The 22,183-nt window shown below is 29.4% G+C and overlaps 2 protein-coding genes across 4 annotated transcripts; one reads left to right on the top strand and one right to left on the bottom strand.

Moving 5' to 3' along the window:
* Nucleotides 1–2,714: 2,714 nt before the first annotated feature.
* Nucleotides 2,715–5,975, bottom strand: LOC114184235 (homeobox-leucine zipper protein HAT3-like). Its single transcript, XM_028071515.2, has 4 exons — nt 5,565–5,975; nt 4,570–4,877; nt 4,306–4,385; nt 2,715–3,542 (listed from the first exon to the last, which is right to left on the bottom strand). Exons 1-4 carry the CDS (start codon nt 5,755–5,757, stop codon nt 3,215–3,217), a joined length of 909 nt encoding a protein of 302 aa, XP_027927316.1. The 5' UTR covers nt 5,758–5,975; the 3' UTR covers nt 2,715–3,214.
* Nucleotides 5,976–13,809: 7,834 nt separating this feature from the next.
* LOC114183247 (rRNA processing protein-like protein) lies at nt 13,810–21,878 on the top strand. Of its 3 annotated transcripts, XM_028070185.2 has the most exons (15): nt 13,816–13,950; nt 15,099–15,222; nt 16,043–16,128; nt 16,226–16,407; nt 17,359–17,431; nt 17,715–17,789; nt 17,879–17,989; nt 18,198–18,240; nt 19,178–19,271; nt 19,491–19,593; nt 19,673–19,768; nt 19,896–19,928; nt 20,623–20,722; nt 21,354–21,438; nt 21,526–21,878. In XM_028070185.2, the coding sequence occupies exons 3-15, from the start codon at nt 16,051–16,053 to the stop codon at nt 21,653–21,655; spliced, it is 1,203 nt and encodes a 400-aa protein (XP_027925986.2). In that variant the 5' UTR covers nt 13,816–13,950; nt 15,099–15,222; nt 16,043–16,050; the 3' UTR covers nt 21,656–21,878. The 3 variants fall into 3 exon arrangements, with proteins under 3 accessions (XP_085529027.1, XP_027925986.2, XP_027925985.2); XM_028070184.2 differs by lacking the exon at nt 15,099–15,222; XM_085672901.1 differs by lacking the exons at nt 15,099–15,222; nt 16,043–16,128 and having other exon boundaries at nt 13,810–13,950.
* Nucleotides 21,879–22,183: the final 305 nt, after the last annotated feature.

Below are 22,183 nucleotides of genomic sequence, written 5' to 3'. Positions count from 1 at the left end.
ACTTCACACATTCTGTTTAAAACCATAAATGCAACAAATTCAAACTATACTATCACCTATCAAACAAAGGAGTCAAAACTGAAACAAGAAAAACAAAATAGTTTAGTATAATTCATTATGTACAAGATCACATTAAGCTCAACTAACGATATAACAAAGATAGTTCTAAAAACATACAAGTGTGAAAGATTTACATAAACACATGCACATGAAAACAACAATACGAATCAATCAATTGCAAAATTACATCTCACAACGCCAACCACAATTCAACAAACACCAAGAAAATCTTCATTTCTGAGTTTGAATGTCAATACTATTTGATTAACAGTTTACCATATTCCCTGCAGTACTGGTTGAGTTCAAAATGAAGTGCAAGGAATCCAGTTTCATCATCATGATCAACAAAACCATTGATATGATATCTATACTAGTCATGTTCTCTCATGAATAAGCAAGCTAGCATTACTATACACCAATTTTGATGAGAAATAGTAGTTAAAAGGCATTGAAAGTCATCAATTCCACTGCAGACACAGTCACAATAATTGATAACTAGGTCAAGGACTGTTGCAGCACTGATTTTGAGGTGATGAGGTGATGAGAACACACATGTATATACGAGAGTAATGTAATGTTTTACAGGCACCAACTGTAGCAACAAAATGATAATGGCATGCACATCCAAAATCTCATCAAAGAACAACTCTGTCACAACATTCATCCTTGGAACTCACGGATCATAAAACTGTCTTAAATGTAAATACTTCAACAGTGAGGTTGACGTGCAAATTATGAGTAGACAATGATATTTTGACTACTTAATTTTCATAATTTTTTCTTATAACATGATGTGTCATCTTTTAAATGGTCTTGGAATGTTAAGAATGAGAAAATGAAAAACTGAAAAATTACTTAGAAAATGACACATCGTGTAGTAAGAAAAAATTGTTAAAATTTAGTAGTCAAAAAATCATTTTTCTTCTCAATAATATACATTTTCTTTTAAATCCTTATAAAATATTGTTCAAACACATCTTAGAAAACAATCATAGCAAAACTCAAATTTGTGAGTAGTAAACTAAAAGAAATATATGTCATTTAATAAGTGTGTTCCTATAATTTGAAATCTGGTTCTAATTTAAGATGTTAAATGACAAACAAATAATGTTAATCGTATTATTTTCTGTAGATATTTTCTTTAACTTGAACTTTTAAATCTATTTTTGAAATAAAAAGTCAAATTGCCTTAATTTACTGAAGTGGTTATTATTGACTATAATATGGTGTTATAGTGCCACTATTTATAAGAAGTTTGGTATTGAAGTGAATGTAGGAGAGAGTTTAAAGTTTTTTTTTTTGTCAAGTTTAATATTTACCTTGAGCTGTTCTTTATGTTCCTTTCCATACTTCATGAACACTGTTACCCTCGTGGACTTAAGTGTCATGATTTTTGGAATTCTGTTATAAGATTTTTCTCTATCATTCTTTTTGCTTTATATGTATATATATATTTTCATTAATTTTCTTACATCATTGTTTGTTTAAAAATAAATATTATTTATTTGTTATAAGAAAATGTTTGAGTATTGCATACAACATATAAACTCTATTATATGCTATATTTAATAAAAAAAAGATTTTTTTTTCATGCAATATAAACATGTCATTTATAATGTAGGTTATTATTTTGTATCTATCATATTTTATTATGTTATACATCATCCATTTTATAATTTAGAAAAGAAGGAAAGGAGCCATCTTTTTTTATTTTCTTTGTTGTTTTACTTAATCGTTGGATCACTTAAAATAAATCCTTTAAGAAATTATCATGATTACGTTAGAGAGAAAATATACAGTGACCACTCTATTTAAGGAATTTAAAGAAAATAAAGAGAGAAAAGTAACATTCGTAACATGATAATAAGGAAAAATGAACCATGAGAAAAATAAATTGGTCTATCATTTTTCGTACAATTTTTTTTTTTACATGAAAATATATAAACTTAATTTTTTTTTAAAATTTATTTAGTTAATATTATTTACTTCATTTCAAGCACTCCTTTTTTTTCTTTTTTTTTTCATTTATTATATGATCAAATAAGAAATAAAAACATTTTTTACTAAACAATCTAAAAATTATCCAACTTTTTTTTTCTTTTTCAAGCTTTCTTCTCTCCATCTTATTTAATTTTTGTTTCTGTATTTCTGGATCCACGACACTGATCCTCTTTATAGCTCATGAAGATAGCTACAGTAAAATCTTGACCTACCCTACGCATCAGCACTTCATCTACTGTGTAAAAAGCAAACAAGACCAAACCAAACCAAACTCTTCATGTAACCAATGATTCAAAAACAGCAAAAGTATAGACACAATTCATTTTTTACTGTGTTTTTTCTTGCTTCCTTTTTTTTACAACTTTAAACTTTCTAAATCACGTGATATAACCATTGATATCAGTGCGTAGACACACACTTCTTTGCATTCTCACGTTAAACAAAATAATTTCGAAACTAACATGTGGTTTAATTTTAATTTCTCTTGAAATTTCAATTATTTTATTAGATGGACAAATTCATTAAGAAAAAAATCCTTCTTCTTAATGAACATTGGCAAAAAATCCTTCAAGAAAATCCCTTCATTTAGAAAAACAAAAAAAAAGGCAAATAAAATTATTTTCTAAAAGGTAAAAAATAGCTATTCCTTGATGGAACGTAAAGGGAAAATTTTATATTTTATTTACATTTGTTGTGCTATGTGTGGTATGAGCAAAAAAATCTCTAAAATGAAAAAAAAAAAAAAAATCACAATCATTCCTTCACGTTTAACCCTCTTTCCACCACCCCACCTTTTCCCTAGGAAGTGGCATCTCAATTTGATGAGAACTTCACGGATTCGGATTCTCTTTCTCTTCTTTTTAAAGTCTAAACTAATAAATGCTTCTACTATTTGCCATACGAAATCTTACCCCACTCAAACCATTAACGTATCTACCCTACACAAAAACCTTCAACTTCACTACAACGTATGCCATACACAAAATAGAACGTCAAGAGTTAACACCAAGTCCAAACTCATATATCCCTCAGTCCAAAAAAACCACAAATTAGTGTTTCCATAGCAAATTGGTTCTTTTTCTTTCCATTCCACTTGTCTAGTAACTAAAAATGTCTAGACACCCATGTAAATATCACATTGCCCCGACCATAATTATGGCCGAGGAATTGAGCCATCAAACGGCCAAGTGTTCACTGCCACCGGCCGCCGGATGTTTGCCCCAAACAGCTTGCGAGAAGTCGGCGGCACCACTACCGGGTGGCCGGCAGCGGTGGCAGGAGATGAAGACGAGTGACCACGCTCACAAGAGGGGCACATTGTGAGAGTTGTGGGAGGGTTCATGTGCATGTACATTTGTGGGGATGATTTCAATGCCCTAAGCTCTTGAACCTCCTTCTGCAACCTTCTATTGTCTTCAGTTAAATTCTCACAACATCTCTTCAAGTACTCACAATCCACTTCCGTTTGCTTCAACTTGGTTCTGTTTCAATTCAACTAAGATCATTACATTATAGTTCGTATGTTCTTTTCAAACAAACCATATCCCACAAAAGCAAAACAACCAACCAAATGAAATTGAAAATCTAATATATTAAACATGGATATATTCATGTGGCCCTTTGTATTTATTATCCATGTCTTTGATATTTGACACAATTGTTTTAATTCTTATTTTTGGTGACATAATGTGTCTACATAATTGTGTCGTTGATGATTGTCAAAGAGTGTAGTCAAACCCATTATTTGTTTTGACGTTATGCTAAAGTTGCTTTGAATGCATTTTAAACAGTTAGATTAATAATTAACATGGACGAGGAACAACAAAACCATCCCACATGAACATCTCATTCAAGAATTAATACTATCTATAATTGTCCCTTCATAAAATATAATACTTAGAATAAATTATAACCAAGCTAACAACAATTAGATGAGATATATAATGCCAATCCCTTATTCTAAACTTAAAACTTAAGGAAATAATGTCATTTTAAACCATTCACTAATACACAGTTTTCTAATATTTATCGAAAATAGCATCTTTCTGACCACATTATATTTTTCGTATTTTATGTTTTATGTATAACGCATTTCAGTTTGGCTTCAACGTATCATAAAACATGTGGCAACTCAGGCAACGCTTTGAAAGTTATATAAACAACTCAAAAGAAAAATAAAAGGCAATATAAAGTCAAAAAATAAATAAAATTAGATATTAATTATAATTATTGTAGACATCTTACCTTGCCCTTCTGTTCTGAAACCACACTTCTACTTGTCTTGGCTTCAGATTCAACTCCTCTGCCAAAGCTTGTTTTCGTTTCTAAAATTCAAAACAAAATAATTATCATTATCATGATTCTAATAATAATAATAATAATAACAACAAATTCCATTTACTAACAAATTTATTAACTTTTGAGATAAATTCTAATGATAATAAATAAAATAAATTTCAAAAAAATATCCGTATTCGTAAAGAATTTACACAAAAGCCACTAACTAACCGGATTGAGTGTGTTATGCTCCTTGAACGTTTCTTCCAACACCATGGACTGTTCTTTCGTGAGCCTCAGTTTCTTCCTCCCGCCTTCGCCGCCTTCGCCGTCTCCGCCGCCACCATCATCGTCATCGCTCCCCCGCGAGCACGACGTCCTCTCTCCGGCAACCAACGCAGCATTATCGTCGTCCCTCTCGCTCCGCTTGCCGCCGCTAACGCTTGACACGGCGCTGTTCGGCGACGAAATTCCGTTGTCTTCCTCACAGTCCGCCGTGGACTTCACGTCGATTCCTCGTATCACATCGGAGCTCCGATCTGTACATGCAAGAGTTTCAAATAGGTTTATTAAGGAATGGCAGTTTTTGTAATTAAAGGACATGCCAGAGGGTATTTCTGCAAATAACAGTATCTGTATTTGCAAATATCAGGTATAGAATAGAACAGAATTAAAAGGTAGAAATGAAAAAGAAAATGTTACAGAAATGAAAAAAATTAAAATAAAACTACAGCTAAATAAAAAAAATTATTAACATTGAAATAATAAATCAAATACGCTAATTTTGTGTAAATAATTTTTGTTATCAAACCTTATTAAACGGCTTTGTAATAATACAAAAAATAATACGACTGATTAATTATTCACTATGCAACGATAATCCCAGTCAAAGGCACCGAAAATATTAACGTTAGCGCCAAAATCGCGGCTGCAAAACGTTTCTACAAACCTCGTGCAAAGAAAACCTGGATCTGAGCTGAGTTTTTTTAATGAATGAGTTAGATATAACTATCGGCAACAAGACTTCAACTTTAAAAAGTCAGAGCAAGAAAATAACTTTTTATAATTTTTTTTTTCAGAAAAAGAAACAGAATTTGTATGTGTGAAGAGATAAACTAACAATTTTTTTTTTCAAGTGAATAAATAAATTCTATTTTTGGGTGAAAAAGCAGGGAGAATCTAGAAACAAAATATGAGAAAACACTGAAAGAAGAAGAACCTCGTACCTGGTAACTGAAACAAATCAGCAAAGAGAGTTTTGTTGTGATTTACGGGAACAGGTTGGGGTTGATGGTGTTGTGGTTGATGGTGTTGAGGATGTTGTTGAGGGTGGTGCATGTGATTCACCTTGAAAGGTTGTTGATTCACTCCCAAACTCAAACTCAAACTCAAGCCAACCCCATCATCTTTTTCAGCCATTTTTCTCTTTAGAAGAGAAAAACGAAGCAACAATGTGTGTGTGGTTGGCCACTTGAAAAAGGGAAGAGAAAAAAGGGAAGGCAAAATGAAGGAAAAAAGTGTGGTGTTTGGTGGCAGTGTGGGTAACAGGCTTTGGCTTTTTTGCAGTGAAGGGAAACTGATGGATGGAACTAAATATATATACAGAGAGAGAGAGAGATAGAGAGAGCAAAATAGTGGATGGATGGTACAGAGTTAATTATGACCTGGGTCAGAGTGACAAATTGGCTCAATCATCACTTAAATGGTTATCCTAGGCATTTTAATACTATTACCTCATTGCATACATGTTTTAGGATTTCGATTTTTCAACTCTACCTCGGGTTACTTTTTAACCCTGGTTAATTCTCTGGATGGGTGATAGTTAGTGTTGGGGAATGGATTAGGATTACTACTATACTTGTGTTAGTAACTGATTATGCCACAGCTTAATTAGCTTTAACTAGTTCTGTTAAATGAAAAACTGCTACTTTTTCGCTACCAATGTTGACCAGAAAGAGCAAGAGCATTTGTTTCACGTGATGTGCTTGGAATCATCATCATCATCGCCTCATCATCGATCATGAGTAAACTCACGTTTCACCTATTTATGTGTTATTATAAATAAATAAATATATTATTTTTATTATGAAAGGAAAGTGTTGAAATAAAATAAAATTTATTTTTATTTATTATTATTATTATGGTATGAAAATGTATAAACTTTTTGTAATCTAAGATGGTGAGAGTTGTGGCATGATGGGCCTTGTAGCGGATTTTGTGAAGGTGTGTGGGCCCGTTTGACATGGATTTTCAATGGCATGGTAGCCCCAAATCACGAGGCATAACAGTAGCAGAGGGATGGGTTTGAGCCCCACGCCGCGGCAGCGCGTGGACTTCATGCCCTTTAACACATTTTTTCAAAGGGCATAAAGATAATTTCCACTTCTTTGCCTTGGAAGTTCCAATTTTATCAAACTAAAGTAAACAAAATCCTGCTTCAGTAATGAATGGTTTGGACAAAACTTGTATCTATCCATTAAATTTTTATGAAAAAGTCATTTATTAATGCGTTAGTTTCTACTTCCTTTCTAGATGGTAGTACTCATTTTTGTTTTCAACTGCCAAAAAATTAAAAAATGTTTAAATTTATTTATTTTTAATTGTAAGACTATTTTTTATCCATACATATAGTTGTAAATAACTTATTATATATAATTTTTTTCAGTCACATTTAATTCAGAATGATTTTTATTACTTCAATTATATTAATTAACATTTAATAATAAAAAATAACCTAAAATGGGTGGGAGATATAAAAATAAAAGATTGAAATAAAACAAAACAATATTTAATTACACTTAAAACCTATTTAAGAATAATGTTATGTAAACTATTATATATCTCACCAAATTATTAAGAAGTGTAACATCTTTGCCATACTATGACAAAAACTGAAAAGAAAAAAACAATTTGAATATATTTATAAATTATTATAGGAAAAAAACATATATAACGACGAACAAAACATGAATCACAGAGATGGCCAAGTAACTTATTCTAAAAAATCAGTCCATAAATACACACTAAAATCATTAACAATATAAACAATATGTTTACTGAAAATAAATAATCATGACTAAATGGTCATAAGTAAGATTTTGAAAGTAGTAACTTTCAAACTACTAATTCAATTACATGGGTTATTAATTTTAAAAAATAACATTTATCACATTTTTTAAAATCTTTAAAACTTGAAGAAATCATTTCTTACAAATTTGAAATAAAATTCTAAATTTAAATATAATTGTTTAACCTCAATAGCTTCCCGTTTAACAAAAGCACCTATATCTTGGTTTTGTATGAGATAAAACTATATCAATTTTAAAATATTTAAGATAAACACATTTTGAAATGTAATTCTAATTAAAAAACAAAATTTTTGAAATTCTAATAAATACTTAGAAAGTTAAAATAATTAGAATTAATACCTATAAAGAGATGAAATTAAATAAATAAATAAATAACTATAAAAGTAACTTCAAATTTCGTCTGTGCATTATTAGTATCATAAGAATAATATATAGGAACAATGTATCCATGAGTACACAAGATAAAATAAGGATGCTTGTTTTGTAGACTTAGTTTTTATTTTATACAACCCTTTATACAAGTAGAATAAAATGAGCTGATCCAAACACATTTACTATTGTAATAATTTTGGAAAAGCAGTTAGTATTATTTGAAAATTTGAAAATAGATAAATGATAAAAAAAATCAAAATTTTATTTAAATACAAAAATAGTATAAACATCTATTATTCAATATTTTGTTATATAATCATGTTACTCATGCAAAATATCTACCAATTTTATATGAATATTTCCACATTTCAGTACATTATTATTTTATTTTTAACTCGCTCCAACTTCTACACACAGAAATTAAAATAATAAATATTCCAAAATTCACATAAATATTATCTCTATCTCGGAAAAAAAAAAATAAATAAAGACTAGATTTGTCTTTCATTCGCTGCACCTTCTGTATCTAAAATTGAAACCACTAATGCTTCACAATTAATTTTTCATTCATATCTAAGATTGAAACCTCTAACATCTTTTATTTGTTGTTGAAAATAAAAACATGTCCACTAAGTTACTAAAATGGTCAATTGACATTGTTCACAATTCAATGCTCTTTGTAAATTGAAATTATCATAAAGTAACTTTTAATTGTTTTAATTGTTAATTAAGCTATTTCTGTTATCGATTAATCCAACATAGGAAACGTACTTATATAGAAAGTCAAAGTTTTAAACTAAACGTCTCGTCTAGTTGAATTTGTCACCATTAATGGAGCATAAGAGATTATACTATGTATGACTAATAAAGGAAATCACCGTTTTAATTGTTTGATCAAAGTCAAAGAAATTATAATTCATAAATGGGGTCGGTGATAACGATTTATTTGATTAATAATGTAACATCCACAAATTTTGACATTAGGAATTAATTGTTTCATAAACAGAAATCATAGTTCCCAACACAAAAATAATGATATTAATTTCTATATTAAACAAGTTTGACTGTGTGTAAATTCAAGTTTTAAAATTATATGATGGAGTTTTTCATAAAATAAAACTTGAGAGATTATATATGATGAAAATTTTTATTATATATGATGAAGGTTTTATTGAAGCTTTCATACAAACCTATTTTACTGTAAACACTTGAGAGATGTATATATTTTCAGCACAATAATGCACATGTACGCGTATAAGGTGAGATTAGTGAACTTTTGAAAGTTTTACATATGAAGGAGTGAATAAGTTAAAATTAAATGTTAGTTGATGTTAGTAAAATTTGATTTTGAACCTTTCAAAGTTATATTATACATGATAATTTAAATTTATGAATAATTATTTATAGTAATAATTATAATTTGATGATACCAAAGATGTTGATAGTCTTTTATATAGATTTATTTTGAGTAAGTTTGATTTTTTATAATGTTTGTGATATATTTTGATTTAGAAGGTACAATTTTATGAATTTTCTTTGACTAATATTTAATTATTATTATTATGTATCAAGAGTTTTAATTTGTGAATTTAATTTTGGAGTTATATATAGATTTGATTTTAAGTTGGAATTAAGAATCTTAATATGTTTTCTCTAACCTGATCAAAAAACATATAATTTAAAATTCAAGTTGGATTATCTCATGTAACTTAAGAACCATGTTCAAAATTTAATATGATTTCGCATATTAGTTTGTAATTTAAAAAGTTGTTATATTGAAAAAAATTTAATTCCAGGTTATAGAAAATGTTTTGAATTTTATAGCTTTTTCTCTTTGTTTTGAGTTTCAAATTTGTTTGAATATACATAATTTATTTAAAATGTGTTAATGTGATACTACAAAGGATAAAATATAGTAACTTTTTGGTGGATTTTATTTATTAAAATAAACTTTTGTTTTGCTTAATAGAAATACAAATTGATCTCAGCATATTCCAATTCTCTTCACTAAATCGATCGGTTGTGTTAATTCACTCAATGAAGTTCTCCCACCTAAAGATGGTATATTCTTATATGTAAATAGAAGATGAGTTGAAAGTGAATTAAACATTGGTAAGACAATAATTATAATTGATATATTTAGTGTGAAAATAAGATAAAGAAAATGATTGAGAAAAAGTTGAAGATAAAATGAATATAAGGAGTGGGAAGAGTTTGAAAAGATGAATAAAAGATTTGGTGGTTGAGAGTTTGAAGAAATTAGAGTTTGGAGGGAACAATATCCACAAAGTTCATGCAAACTTTCCATCATCACAAACCCATGATGTGATTGCAACCCACTCCATAAATAATATCCATTCCAATATTTTCACACCAAAATTAATGGATGAAAGTGATGTAAGCAGAATATTCTGCTCTTATAAGGGGCAAACCAAATACAAAAAAAGATTCTTGTCATCTATATATGATCTTCTCATGTCCATTTGCTAGAGGTACATGATTCCTAAATTATTTATATTCATTTCACCTTTAGATTTTCCAATACCAAATCTACTCTCTCATTGCAAAACTTTACAATCCTCTTCAAACATCATCAATCTTACAAATATTTTGTTCCAAAAATAATCATCTCTATATGCTCACACATGTTTTTTCTTTCTGAAACAATTACTGTATAATAAGATGCATTCCTCGTTTACTTTTTATTAAACATGAGAATCATTATTATGACAAAAATAAAAGAAAAATACTTAATTGAATTCACTTAGTAAAGATAAAAAAAAAACTTGGACTAGTTTATTCACCGAAAAAAAGGGTGAGAGAATGTCAGTGTATGTGACTTGTCTTAAAATTATGTGTAAATTTTAATTCTTTCATTATCATGTTGCACAACTCAGTGAGGGCTTTATTCAATTACAATAATGTGATGAATCATTAGATTCAGATTAATGATGGGAAAATGACATGTAGATTTGTCCCATATTTTATATTTTTTTCTATGAAATGTGAAATTTTAGACATTTTGAGTGATTAAATTAACGGGTAGAAACTTTTTCCCTGAATTGGTTTGTGTGATGAATAAAAGAAATGAGGTTTGGAAGAGAAAAAGGGTGAGAAGTGGGGCGAGAGGGGGCATCCATAAAAGGGTGGGGGACAAAGGAAGAGGAGTCACGTGGGGAACACATCGAAATTCACGTGCATGAGCATGTCATGTTGTGCCACGTGGTCCCATCATTGCCCCCGTGCGTTTCACTTTGTGTCTTCTTAACCAGACACGCAATCCCCCAATAATCATTGGATACTCTTCTTCTCCATGCTTCATACGCTCTTTCCTGGCGCGTTCCTTTACGCAATTCAAATATCATAAGTTAATTCACTCTGAACATAAAATGGTGTTTTTAGTCATATAGTCACATCAAAACCAAAACCAAATATTTCATTACTTTGTTCACAGTAAAAATATGTCTTCCTGAATTAACAAAAAATACAATAATTCATTTTATTAAAAATATCATATATCACATTATTAAGAAGCTTTAAGTGACTTGTGAGTTTCAATTAAAAGTAATGGATATTTTTATATTTTTATTTTTTAATTTGTTAGTATCTTTTTATCAAATTATATCAGTTTTAATATTGATGTAGTAACAAATGATTTTAAAAAAACAATTGTTTGTCAATTTTACTTATAATATTATCTATACCTACTCATATTTGATTACGTCTCGACTGTCATGCTACTCGTCCTCTTATAGTATTTATTGAATGTTTATTTATTTATAATATTTATATAATATATTTTTTATGTTCTTATTTTCTTTTTTATTTTCAAAATTTTTAAATTTAAATAATTATATATACAATAGAAAAAAAAGAAAAATATCAAACAAAAGATTTTTAAATAGCAACATTTGAGATGTTTTTGTTGTGACATGAAGTGTGTTTGATTTTACACTACTTTAACAAATTACACCTTTCAATTGTTCATGTTGTGATACAATTGATTGTTTCTTATATATATACAATTTCAAAATATTATGATTTTTACATTTAAAAAAAAAAAATTGATTCTTGATTTTCCGTGTGTTTTAGTAGTACAAACATATATATTATTTTGAATTATCATACAACTTTAAATTAAATGTGTATGAAAAATATATCTATTACCATTATTGTAATATAATGGTATAATTTGTTAAGGTCCAATTTCCAAGGATTTAATAATAAGTTTTATGTAATATATTTTTTTTATCAGAAATATGATAATATTTGTATGATATAAACTAATTTAGTTATAATTAACGGTAATAATATATCATATATGTTATTGTATTATATATATCAATACACTTATAAAATCCATAAATACATGTTACTAAATCTTATAATCACTTTTATTTCCAAAAACTAATTCGTACTCTTTTATTCACTTCGGAGTCTTTGCATCTCATTTTTTTTTAATAATTCCTAACTCGATTGCACATCGAAAAATGCTCAACTAAATTCAATAAAAATAAAACAAAAGAATTATATGACACAAACAATTAATAATTACATTTAAGTTAGAGCAATAATTATAAATATTTAAATTTATTTATTGAAAATGTGAATAGTATCATGATGTATTAAATCTAAATAATCATTATATAGTGAAAAATGATTTTTTACCGTCCACATATAGTTGCGCTAAATTTAATTATACTACACCGTATGACTTACGTATAAATTTAAAATTTTTTAAAAGTTAAATAAATAAATACTTAACAAAAACTCTCAAATCTATTATTTTAAAATATTTTGAATTGAAATGAATATTTTTTAAATTTTGTTTTTATAAATTTTTATATGTGTCATTTTTTCTAAAGATTATATATATATATATATATATATATATATATATATATTTTTTTTTTTTCTTTTAGACAAATAAAATATTGCACAACTTTTAGATTTTCTTTTTCCTTATGTGATGTTACTAATATTTTCAGAAGTTATAATTTCAATCTTCTGTAAATATTTTTCATATTCAGTCTGTTGTCTTACTTAACTTTGAAACGTAAAACAAATGATTTGTTTTATATCTTAACTTATAATAATAATAAAAAAATACAATATACTTTAGTGTATAGTTTCCTTCCATTTGACTTTTTTTTTTTTGAGTTTGTAATCCAGATCTCAAAAGATTTTTGATTTTTCTTTTCCAACTATACTCAAATATAATAACTTTTAAATTGACATTAATATTCATTAAATTTATGTTAGTATTGATATAATTCAATATTATTAGTTATTTAAAGTTGAATCAAATCTCATCACATTAACATTTTATATTGTAATACAATAATTTCTAAATATACTCTTTGGCACTATATATGGTAAAACATGATAAATTTATAATAGATTTCTAATATAGCATAATATTTTTTATTATTTAAGTTTTAAATATATTCCAATAACATTAATATTCTATATAAATTGTCGTATAAATATATTTTTAACTTTAGTTATTTTTTTAAGTATTTTTCCTCAAAACATGAAACATTTCAATTAAATAATAAATACTCATATACAGTAAATTTATAATATTACAATGATGTGTTATAAAGTGCAATATAGAAGGTTAAATTACTAGTTTAATTTAAAAGATATCGTGGGTGACATATATATCTAAATATATTTGTTAATATTTTAGGATTATATTTATAACAATTTTTTTAAATAGTTGCATATTAAAAGTAATTAGACATTTGATATTTCTATAAAATATTAAGTGACCATAAAACACACGTGAATTTCTGTGGAAAATTATTGAAAATATATATACATGTATTTTTTTTTGTCTGTTTTCAATTATTAATTATAAATGTTTTACATTTTTTTAATATGTTACGTTTAATTAATTAAATTTAGTTTAAAGAATATTTACAAAAAAATATTATTGTTTTTAATTTTATTTTTTCTATAAGTTTTTAATTTTAATATATATTTAGAAAATGCAAAAGTTTTTAATATCCTTGTGAGCTAAAACCCTATACCCTCACCACAGCAAGCATCTCAAGGCTACAGTTGAAGACGGAAGAAGCCGCAACCTCACTTCATCGAGGTGTTCTGTTCTGCTCGCCTTAATCAATCTCAATCTCACTTTCGTCAGGTATGTATGTTGATCTTGGATTTAAAGCTCACTCTTAATTGATTTCACTGATTGTCATTCTCAATTTCTTAACAAACCCTAAACGCACTTTTAAAGTTAATGCACAAGTCATAGTAGAACAACCAAGAAACAAGTAGATTAGTAAAAGGAACCCTAGAAGGAACAGAGATGAGGAACAAAACAAAAAGTGGAAGAACATAGGCTAAGCGTTGCAGGTGAGCCCCTGCGACTTCAAGGGCCGTGAGCCCTGTGACTGCGAGAGGGGTTTAGGGTTTAGGGTATAGGATTTTAGCTCACAAATTAATCACCATTATATTCAATTTTTTCTAAAAAATATTTAAGTTTGTTACACCCATATTGACCCAAAGACAGACTATTGTTTTGTAGCCTTGCGTACTTCTTCTTTGCAATATCATAGTATTTTAGGTGTCTGTTATTAGTTCAATTTACTGTAATCAAGTAGCATACAGTTTCCACACTTTACAACAGATTAGTATGTTCACATATCACTCTAATAAATTCAAGTGACTAACTGTAAATAAAGTTCATGTTCTTCTCCACTCCTTAGGAGCCACAATACAGAGAAAAGTACTTTAGTGTTGAAAGTGGTTCATTAAAGACCTCACTTGTGCCATCTTTTAAATTCAATATTCATAATACCCACTGAATAATTTCCAGAATTTTCATTTGATTTTGAGGAAAAGGCTATAGATTAACTAAACCTGTAAGACTTGTGAGAAAATTTTCAACAATCAGGATCCAAAGAGTTAGAATAATGGTGTTAGTTAGTTAGAGGTGTTGTTAATTAGGTATCAATAGGGGAAGAAGAATAGGAGGATAGATTTTGATTTGTTGTCATTGTAAATTGAACCTTAGCACCAACTGTGAAGGGGAAACTCTTGGAGGAGATGTTTCTCTTCTATTCAATAAATATTTCTTTTCTTTTTCATTCTGATTCTTGGTTCCTAACATTCTTCAATTACTTTATGTAACCACCTAGTATCTTTCAGAATGCATGATATGAGTCAAAATACAGTTTATAGTGCTGTTGTTATTGAAATCAAGAATGATTTTGTAGGTCTAAAATCTTTAAAAAAGTCACTTTCATCCTACAAGGCTGATTCATGACAATTTGCTTGTTGAAATAGGTTTTGGAGCTATTGTTATTAAAAGTCTTCAAATCATTATTTAGGACTAATTTTTTAGTAAGTCTCTTAACTTCAACCTACAAGGCTGAAACAGGACAATTTGCTTGTTGAATGAACAGTTGAGGTTAGTTCATTTACATTTTCATCAAGTAAATTTAGATTTCTCAATTCCAGTGTCAAAAGGCTGGAGAATGTATAAACTAACATAGCATAGTTTAGTTTACAAACCCTGGATTTAATTTACAAACCTAACAATTTCATATCAACAGATACACATTTTAAAAAATCAGTACAACTTAAATCACAAAAAAACATTATTCATTTTCACTCTCATCTCTTCCATTATGTATTAAAAAATTGTTGCATACCACTGAAAGTTATCACCTAATTAAAAGTCAAAGTCATATGAAGTTGTAAATTCCCCATAAAATACACGAGTCACCTTTATTTGGAAAAACTGAAAATATATTAGTAATTTCTTAGGAAAGAAAAGCGCAATGGTGAATCTTTGTTTCAAAGGCCAGAGGCATTTGAGATACAACTGACAGTAGATTTATCAGGCTCTGCAAATGTGGGTACTAAACAAAAAGGGTAACTTGGTGCTACAAAGTTCCAGTCATGGTGGGGTCCAGGGAATGGGGGAATGTAATGTTTACTAAAAACTGGAACGTTCACTCTTGATTAATTATATTTCTATTGAATCCTTTTCAGCTTGTAATTAGTATACAACATTTTGATTACCATATTTGAAGTTTTCTTGATTCTTGTGTTTCAAATGACTGTATAGTATTGGTTTAGTGCTAATTTAGGTGCTTGATCAGGGCTTCACATGACCACCTACCTGTTTATTCTTCATTGACACCTGTGATTGTAGTTAATTAATTAGTTAATTAATACTTTTTAAGTAGATGTATAATGTGCTATTTTTTAAAAAATAAATTTAGGTGTGAAAATGGCTGCCAAAAAATCTCGAAAAAGAGCAAAAAGTGAGAGTGATTCAGATGATTACAATAGTGTGGAGTATGAAGAGGTATGGATTGCTGCAAAATTTTAAATTAATTAGTATGTTATATAACCTTAATGATTTTCTTATGAATTTTGATTTAAGGGTTGTTTTCCTAATGTAGGTGGAGCATGATTATGATGACGATGGTGAGGAGGATGATTTTGATGATGACAGTGGAGAGGAGGAGGATGGACAGAAGGTAACAGATGATGAGGATGATGGGACAAGAGAGCATAGTGAATGGAATAATGATGAGATGGAACAGCTTGAGAAAGAATATAGAGATCTTCATCATCAGGAGCTGTGAGTTTCCTTCTAACATTTGATATACATTTAGTTTATAAAAATAGATGGTACTTAATCTTTATGGCTATTTGCAACATTTTGGAATTATGTCACTGACAAGTTCCAGTGAAGTCTTCGTTTGGGTATACTGTACTTGTTTTGCTTGGGCTATTTTTGTTAAGTGAGCATAAATTTTATTGTGTAAAAAATCAAATACATTTTTGTTGTGTCAAATATAATTCAGACACACAAAAGTACTCTGTTTTAATGTTTTTTATTTGCTATTAGTACTTGTTACGAAATGAATAATACTCTTGGAACAATGGATCGTGATAAAATTGTTTTTTGCAAGGATTTTCAGTTATAATTGTATTTATCTACTTAATAGTTATTGTTCCATCATTATGTTGTTTTCTCTTAAATGTTTTGTTCTTCAATCTCTTGTATACTCGCCAATAGCATTTGACTTAGAGTTTTCACATTTCAAAATATTTGTAAGATATTGCTTCCCAGGTAACGTGTGCTTTGATGCTAAGTAAATTAATATGAGGATTTTGGTCAGCTATCAATCCGATGATTTGGATTCATCTTTCTAACCATTATTAATATCAATGGATTAGCAAAATACTTGATTTATTTATATCTTATTGAATTCCCTATAATTTCTCTACAGTATATATTGGAATAGCTGATTTATGCTGTATTATTTCATTAATTGACTAACTTGAATAACTGTAAATTAGTCATCTATCCGACAAAATTTTGTTGTATAGCTATAGGCAAAGTTTCCTTGTATAATGTTAAAGATTCTTATTAAATTGACTCTATTGATAATGAGAGAAATGCAGTCAAATTTAATCAGTTCCTTCTATGAATTATTTGAGTGATAGTGAACCTGTTTTATTATTTTCCTTCATCTTTAAATTGTGTGGATTCTGAGATATCTGAAATTTAACTTTCTACCTTTAGAGATACTTTGAAGAACTTGAAGCATCATAAGGATGAAGATCTTCTCAAGGGTCAAGCTGTGAAAAGCCAGAAGGTATACTTTTATTGTTTGAATTGTACCTGGACTATTTTTTTTTTTTTTTTTTTTTGTGTTAGTATGGTACATGCTATTGTCTTTTATTTTTTCTCCATTTATTTAATATTATGTTTCTCCTTTCGCTTTGCATTGTATTAATTTGAAGGATGTTTCTTAGTTGTTAATCCGTCCTTAGATGTTGTAGATTTAGTCAATCACCTTTCCTTTCAGTATCATTTTTGTGTCTTCTTTTGTAACAACAATAAGTAGTAACATAACCAAAAATTTGTTTCATCTTAAGGCCCTCTGGTACAAAGTTCTTGAGCTTAGGTTCTTACTTCAGAAGCCATTCTCAAGTTCAAATAGGTTACCGCAGGTATTTTCCTACTTCAGTTTTAATGTGATTTACTGTTTTATCTTACCTGAATGTCGTGGCTAAACATGGTAGAATTAAATTGTGTGCAGGAACCAATCAAGTCTTCGTTCTGTGAAGCAGATGAGGCAGTTAAAGTAGCATATTCAGATCTGGTGACTTCATCCAAGGAGACTTTAGATTCTATATTGGAACTGCAAGAGGTGCAATTTTTGGCTGGAAATTTAAATAAAAAAGAATGAGATTTTTTCTCATGCCTGTTTCATATATTTTATTTAGTGGACAAGGCTTGTTTGTGTTGGATGTTTCCTTTCTATATTTCACCAGTTTTTGTCTTATGAAGTTTTATATATACAAAATACTATATATGACGACTGATTTCATAGTCACTGATTTTTTTTCTTGCTCCAGGCTCTGTCTGCTAGGAACCCATCAATTACCCAAGCCACAGTTGGTAACTTGTTTCTCTATTGTTCTAATTTCCCTTTCTAGTTCTTTATACGATTTATTTGTCTCATCATTTTGTACTTGATTGATACCTTGTTTTACTTTAATGCTTGTTGACATATCTTTGGAGTTGCTATCTAGTGGTAGGACTTATGCATTATAACACATTCTTTTTAAGTAATGGTAAACTACCGTTGCAGTTCTTTTAGGAAAATGGACTTTATTCAAGTTTTCTCCTATTTTTTGTTGGTGTGCCTATTATATGGACCATGCTTCACTTTCATTTCAGTAATACGTGATATGTACTTGAAGCTTAAAGCAACTTATCCATTTTTTAGACTTTCATGAAATATTTGTGACAAGGTTCATATTATTATCTTTAACCAACCTTATTAATGAACACATTTGTGAATTAATAAAATGGTCCTCAAGCTGAAAATGGTTGGAAGAATTGAGAGAAGGAAAAGTTAGAAGTGCGACATGATAATCATCTAAAATTGATAAGTTTTGTGTCTATGTACTCCTTTACAAGAAATATTTTATTTCTTGTATACTTTAAAGTTTTGTTTTATTATTATGGTTGACAGCAGATAGAGAAACATCTAATGATCTAACTAAAGTTCACCACTTATTCTTTTCCCATTTCAAGAAATAGTTGAATTTAATATTGCAATTTTAGATCAGTTTCATTCAGTTCCCCTTTTTTGGTTTAGTAGTTTCTAAGTTGAACAATTAAAAATATTGTGAAACTATCATGTAATCAAATAAAATTGGGTTCATCTTTAGGCTCATTCTTGCACTTCTTGTACAAGTTATTCAGGTCCACTGAATATTTATGTTGTTGATTAATATTAATACTAATATTACTTCAATATTTGTTGCATGTTTGGTTGAACCTTGGATATTTTTTCTAAGTAACCAACTTTTTCACCCTCCACTTGAAGGTTCAGAAGGGTTATCAACAGATTTAGATGTTTCTAAGCATTTGAATGAGAATGTCGATCAGGAATGGTCACAAATTTCACAGATGCACAAGAGGTATTTTTATAGTGTTCTCAATGCAGCAGTATTTTGCTACGCATGTAATTCCTCTATCAAGCTGCTGCAGCATTGAAGCTTCTAAGTTTTGTTTTGTGAGCTTTTTCTTTGCATCAGCAATGCTCGAAACAAAACTTCTCTCAAATTATACATTTTTTGTCACTTTATACAGATTTATATGTTTGTGCATTTAATGCTATTCATGTTTGTATCTTGCAGCATAGCATCTTTCAGAGACAAGTCAATCAACAAATGGCAGCGAATGACCCAAGTAACAACTGGGGCTGCTGCCATTAAGGGAAAATTGCATGCTTTTAATCAGGTCAGGTTCTTTAACTGGTTTTGGGATTTTTCTTTTTTGTGATGGATGGGTGTTTACTCCTAATTTTTCCCCATCATAGGATATTAGCAATCAAGTCTCTGCTTATATGAGAGATCCCAGTAGAATGATCAAGCAGATGCGGCTGAGAAGATCAGTTGTGAATGTATTTGGACATGTAAGCCATTCTCTTAATCTTTAGTTGGTTTAAATTGTGTTTTTTCCGTATGAGGTTAGGCACAAGGAGTTTGTTAAATTAAAAAGCTGGTTTATTTATCTTTGTCATTGGTGCCACTTTTTTTCAGGTTCCAGAGGATGATGATAAACCTAAAGAAGCGGTAAGCCTTGTAAAGAAAGTACTAATTTCCAAGTTACGATTTATGTGCAGGATGTTCAAAATTCAATAACTTTTTGAGGTTATAGCATGCTGCTTAGCAGTGGGTCTTGAAACGTCCCTTTTTCTCAACATTTTTTTTTTTGTTTTATGATCAATAAGACCGGTGGTAAAAATGTTTTAATTGCTGGAAATTAGACTACTAATAGAGACATGTTTGAGGTTACATTCCAAATTGAGAATTAGGTTTGTCAACTGCTTTAAAGTTTCATCACTTTATACATTTTACTCAATTGGAATTTGTTGAGATCAGGTGAGATAGCCATGCAGGATTATGGGATAGTAGTGTGTGATTGATAAAACTTTCAAGTAAAATGCAGAGATGTATAGATGGCCTCTGACTGAGGACTTACTCCATAAGAATGAGAGAAAGAATAGGATTTTAAAATAAAAAGAGAGAAGAGGAAAATCCCTTTCGATAAGTTTTTTTCTCATTTCTGAATACCCACCTCCAATATATCATATGAATGCACAACCTGTAACTGAATAACAGAATTTGATAGCTGCTTGGTTCTCTATTTATTATCCTCTTCTCATCTGTTATATGTATGTGCAGTGCTTGTGTTTGCATGAATTTTGTAGGATCTTACAACGTGCGATATACAATCCTAACTTCCTATTCATTGCTTGCTTTGCAGGAGACACCTACTGACGGTGATCCTGAACTTCTGGATGACTCTGAATTTTACCAGCAATTATTGAAAGAATTTTTCGAGACAGTTGATCCTTCATCATCTGGTACACAATTTCTTTTTGGCTAATTAATCTTTTATAGCAACATTTCTATGTCAAATGCAATTTGATATTTTTGTAGCTTTTAATTGTCGTTGTACTTGATAACAACATACTGTCATGATAATGCACAAAATGTTCTTGCATTTTTGAATTATTTTTAATCGTTTTAAATTTCATAGTGGCTTTTGAAAGTCGCACACCACTAACATGCACAAATGACTAAATTTGAGTTTAGCTTAGCAGGAGTGACCAACATGACGGTTTTGAATTTTAACTTTCTGTTAGATCCAGATTTTATACTAGTACCAAGGGGTAGATACTACTAACATTTCCCTTCAACAAATAAATGTGAATTATTCACAATGCTGGCCGCTTCTGAAAATTATGCCATCTGAAAATTATGGCATCTTTTATATTTGAATAATCGGGGAATTGAAAACAAGGGGTTTAGAATTATCTGATTGTTGCCCGTTGTACAATCCTCTGAACAGTGAGTCCAGAATATCAGAGACTTGAATCTAAACATGTTCCTTTTTTTCACCGTTGTTCAGTTATCTACCCCTAAAATATGATTTAACTGTGCTTTCTTTGTGTGTAATTAATTACACTTCATTTTCTTGTTTTATTTGTGCAGAAAAAGCATTTTATGCTTTGAAGAGAATGCAACCCAAGAAAAGAAAAATTGTCGATCGCCGTGCATCCAAAAGTCGCAAGATAAGGTAATTGCAGGATGTAACATTTAACCGTTGTGTACGTATCTTGCAGTCGTTTATGAACTGAATAATCTTTTTAATTATTTGGTGAAGGTATAATGTTCATGAAAAGATAGTAAATTTTATGGCCCCACTACCTGCCAATATTCCTCCTATGGCTCCGAAGTTATTCGAAAATCTGTTTGGACTGAAGACACAAAGATCATCTGCTGCAGCCTCATAAATCATTATCATGGTTGGCCTCACAGTTTTGCCCTTAACATGTTGTATACTAATGTCTCCTACATTATGTTTATTATTTGAGGAATTTCATTATTTTTTCCTCCACGAGACAATGTAAATCTATTCAGATGCCTAGTTTCTCCTTCGATGTTCATCGAGTAGTGCGATACGGGCTCAAATGATGGTGATCAATGGCTTGGTTCTAACATAATTTCTGAATTTGCTCAATATGCCTGTTTAAAATGCATGTTTGCTACCTTATTCACTTTATTAGGGACAAATTTTTAATTCTAAAGAAAACCATGGAGATTATTGTCATTTGCAATGAATAGTTGAAGCAGTGAAATACCTGAGGACGCGAAAAGACATCATTTTGGTAAAATGTTCCTAACCAGCTTTATCTTTTACGGTGTGTTTGGAAAAATGAGTTAGACGCTAGCAACAAATCAAACGTACACCATAAACCACATTCATTTCGGATTGAGCTTTTAGGAATGAGAAATGGTTATTATTATACCAGCTTTCTTTT

Source organism: Vigna unguiculata, chromosome 5 (assembly GCF_037176805.1).
Source record: "Vigna unguiculata cultivar grain cowpea cultivar isolate G323 ecotype 2 chromosome 5, ASM3717680v1, whole genome shotgun sequence".
NCBI classification, from domain to species: domain Eukaryota; kingdom Viridiplantae; phylum Streptophyta; class Magnoliopsida; order Fabales; family Fabaceae; genus Vigna; species Vigna unguiculata.
The sequence above is the reverse complement of the archived record's forward strand: the minus strand, read 5'-3'. Positions and strand labels throughout refer to the sequence as shown.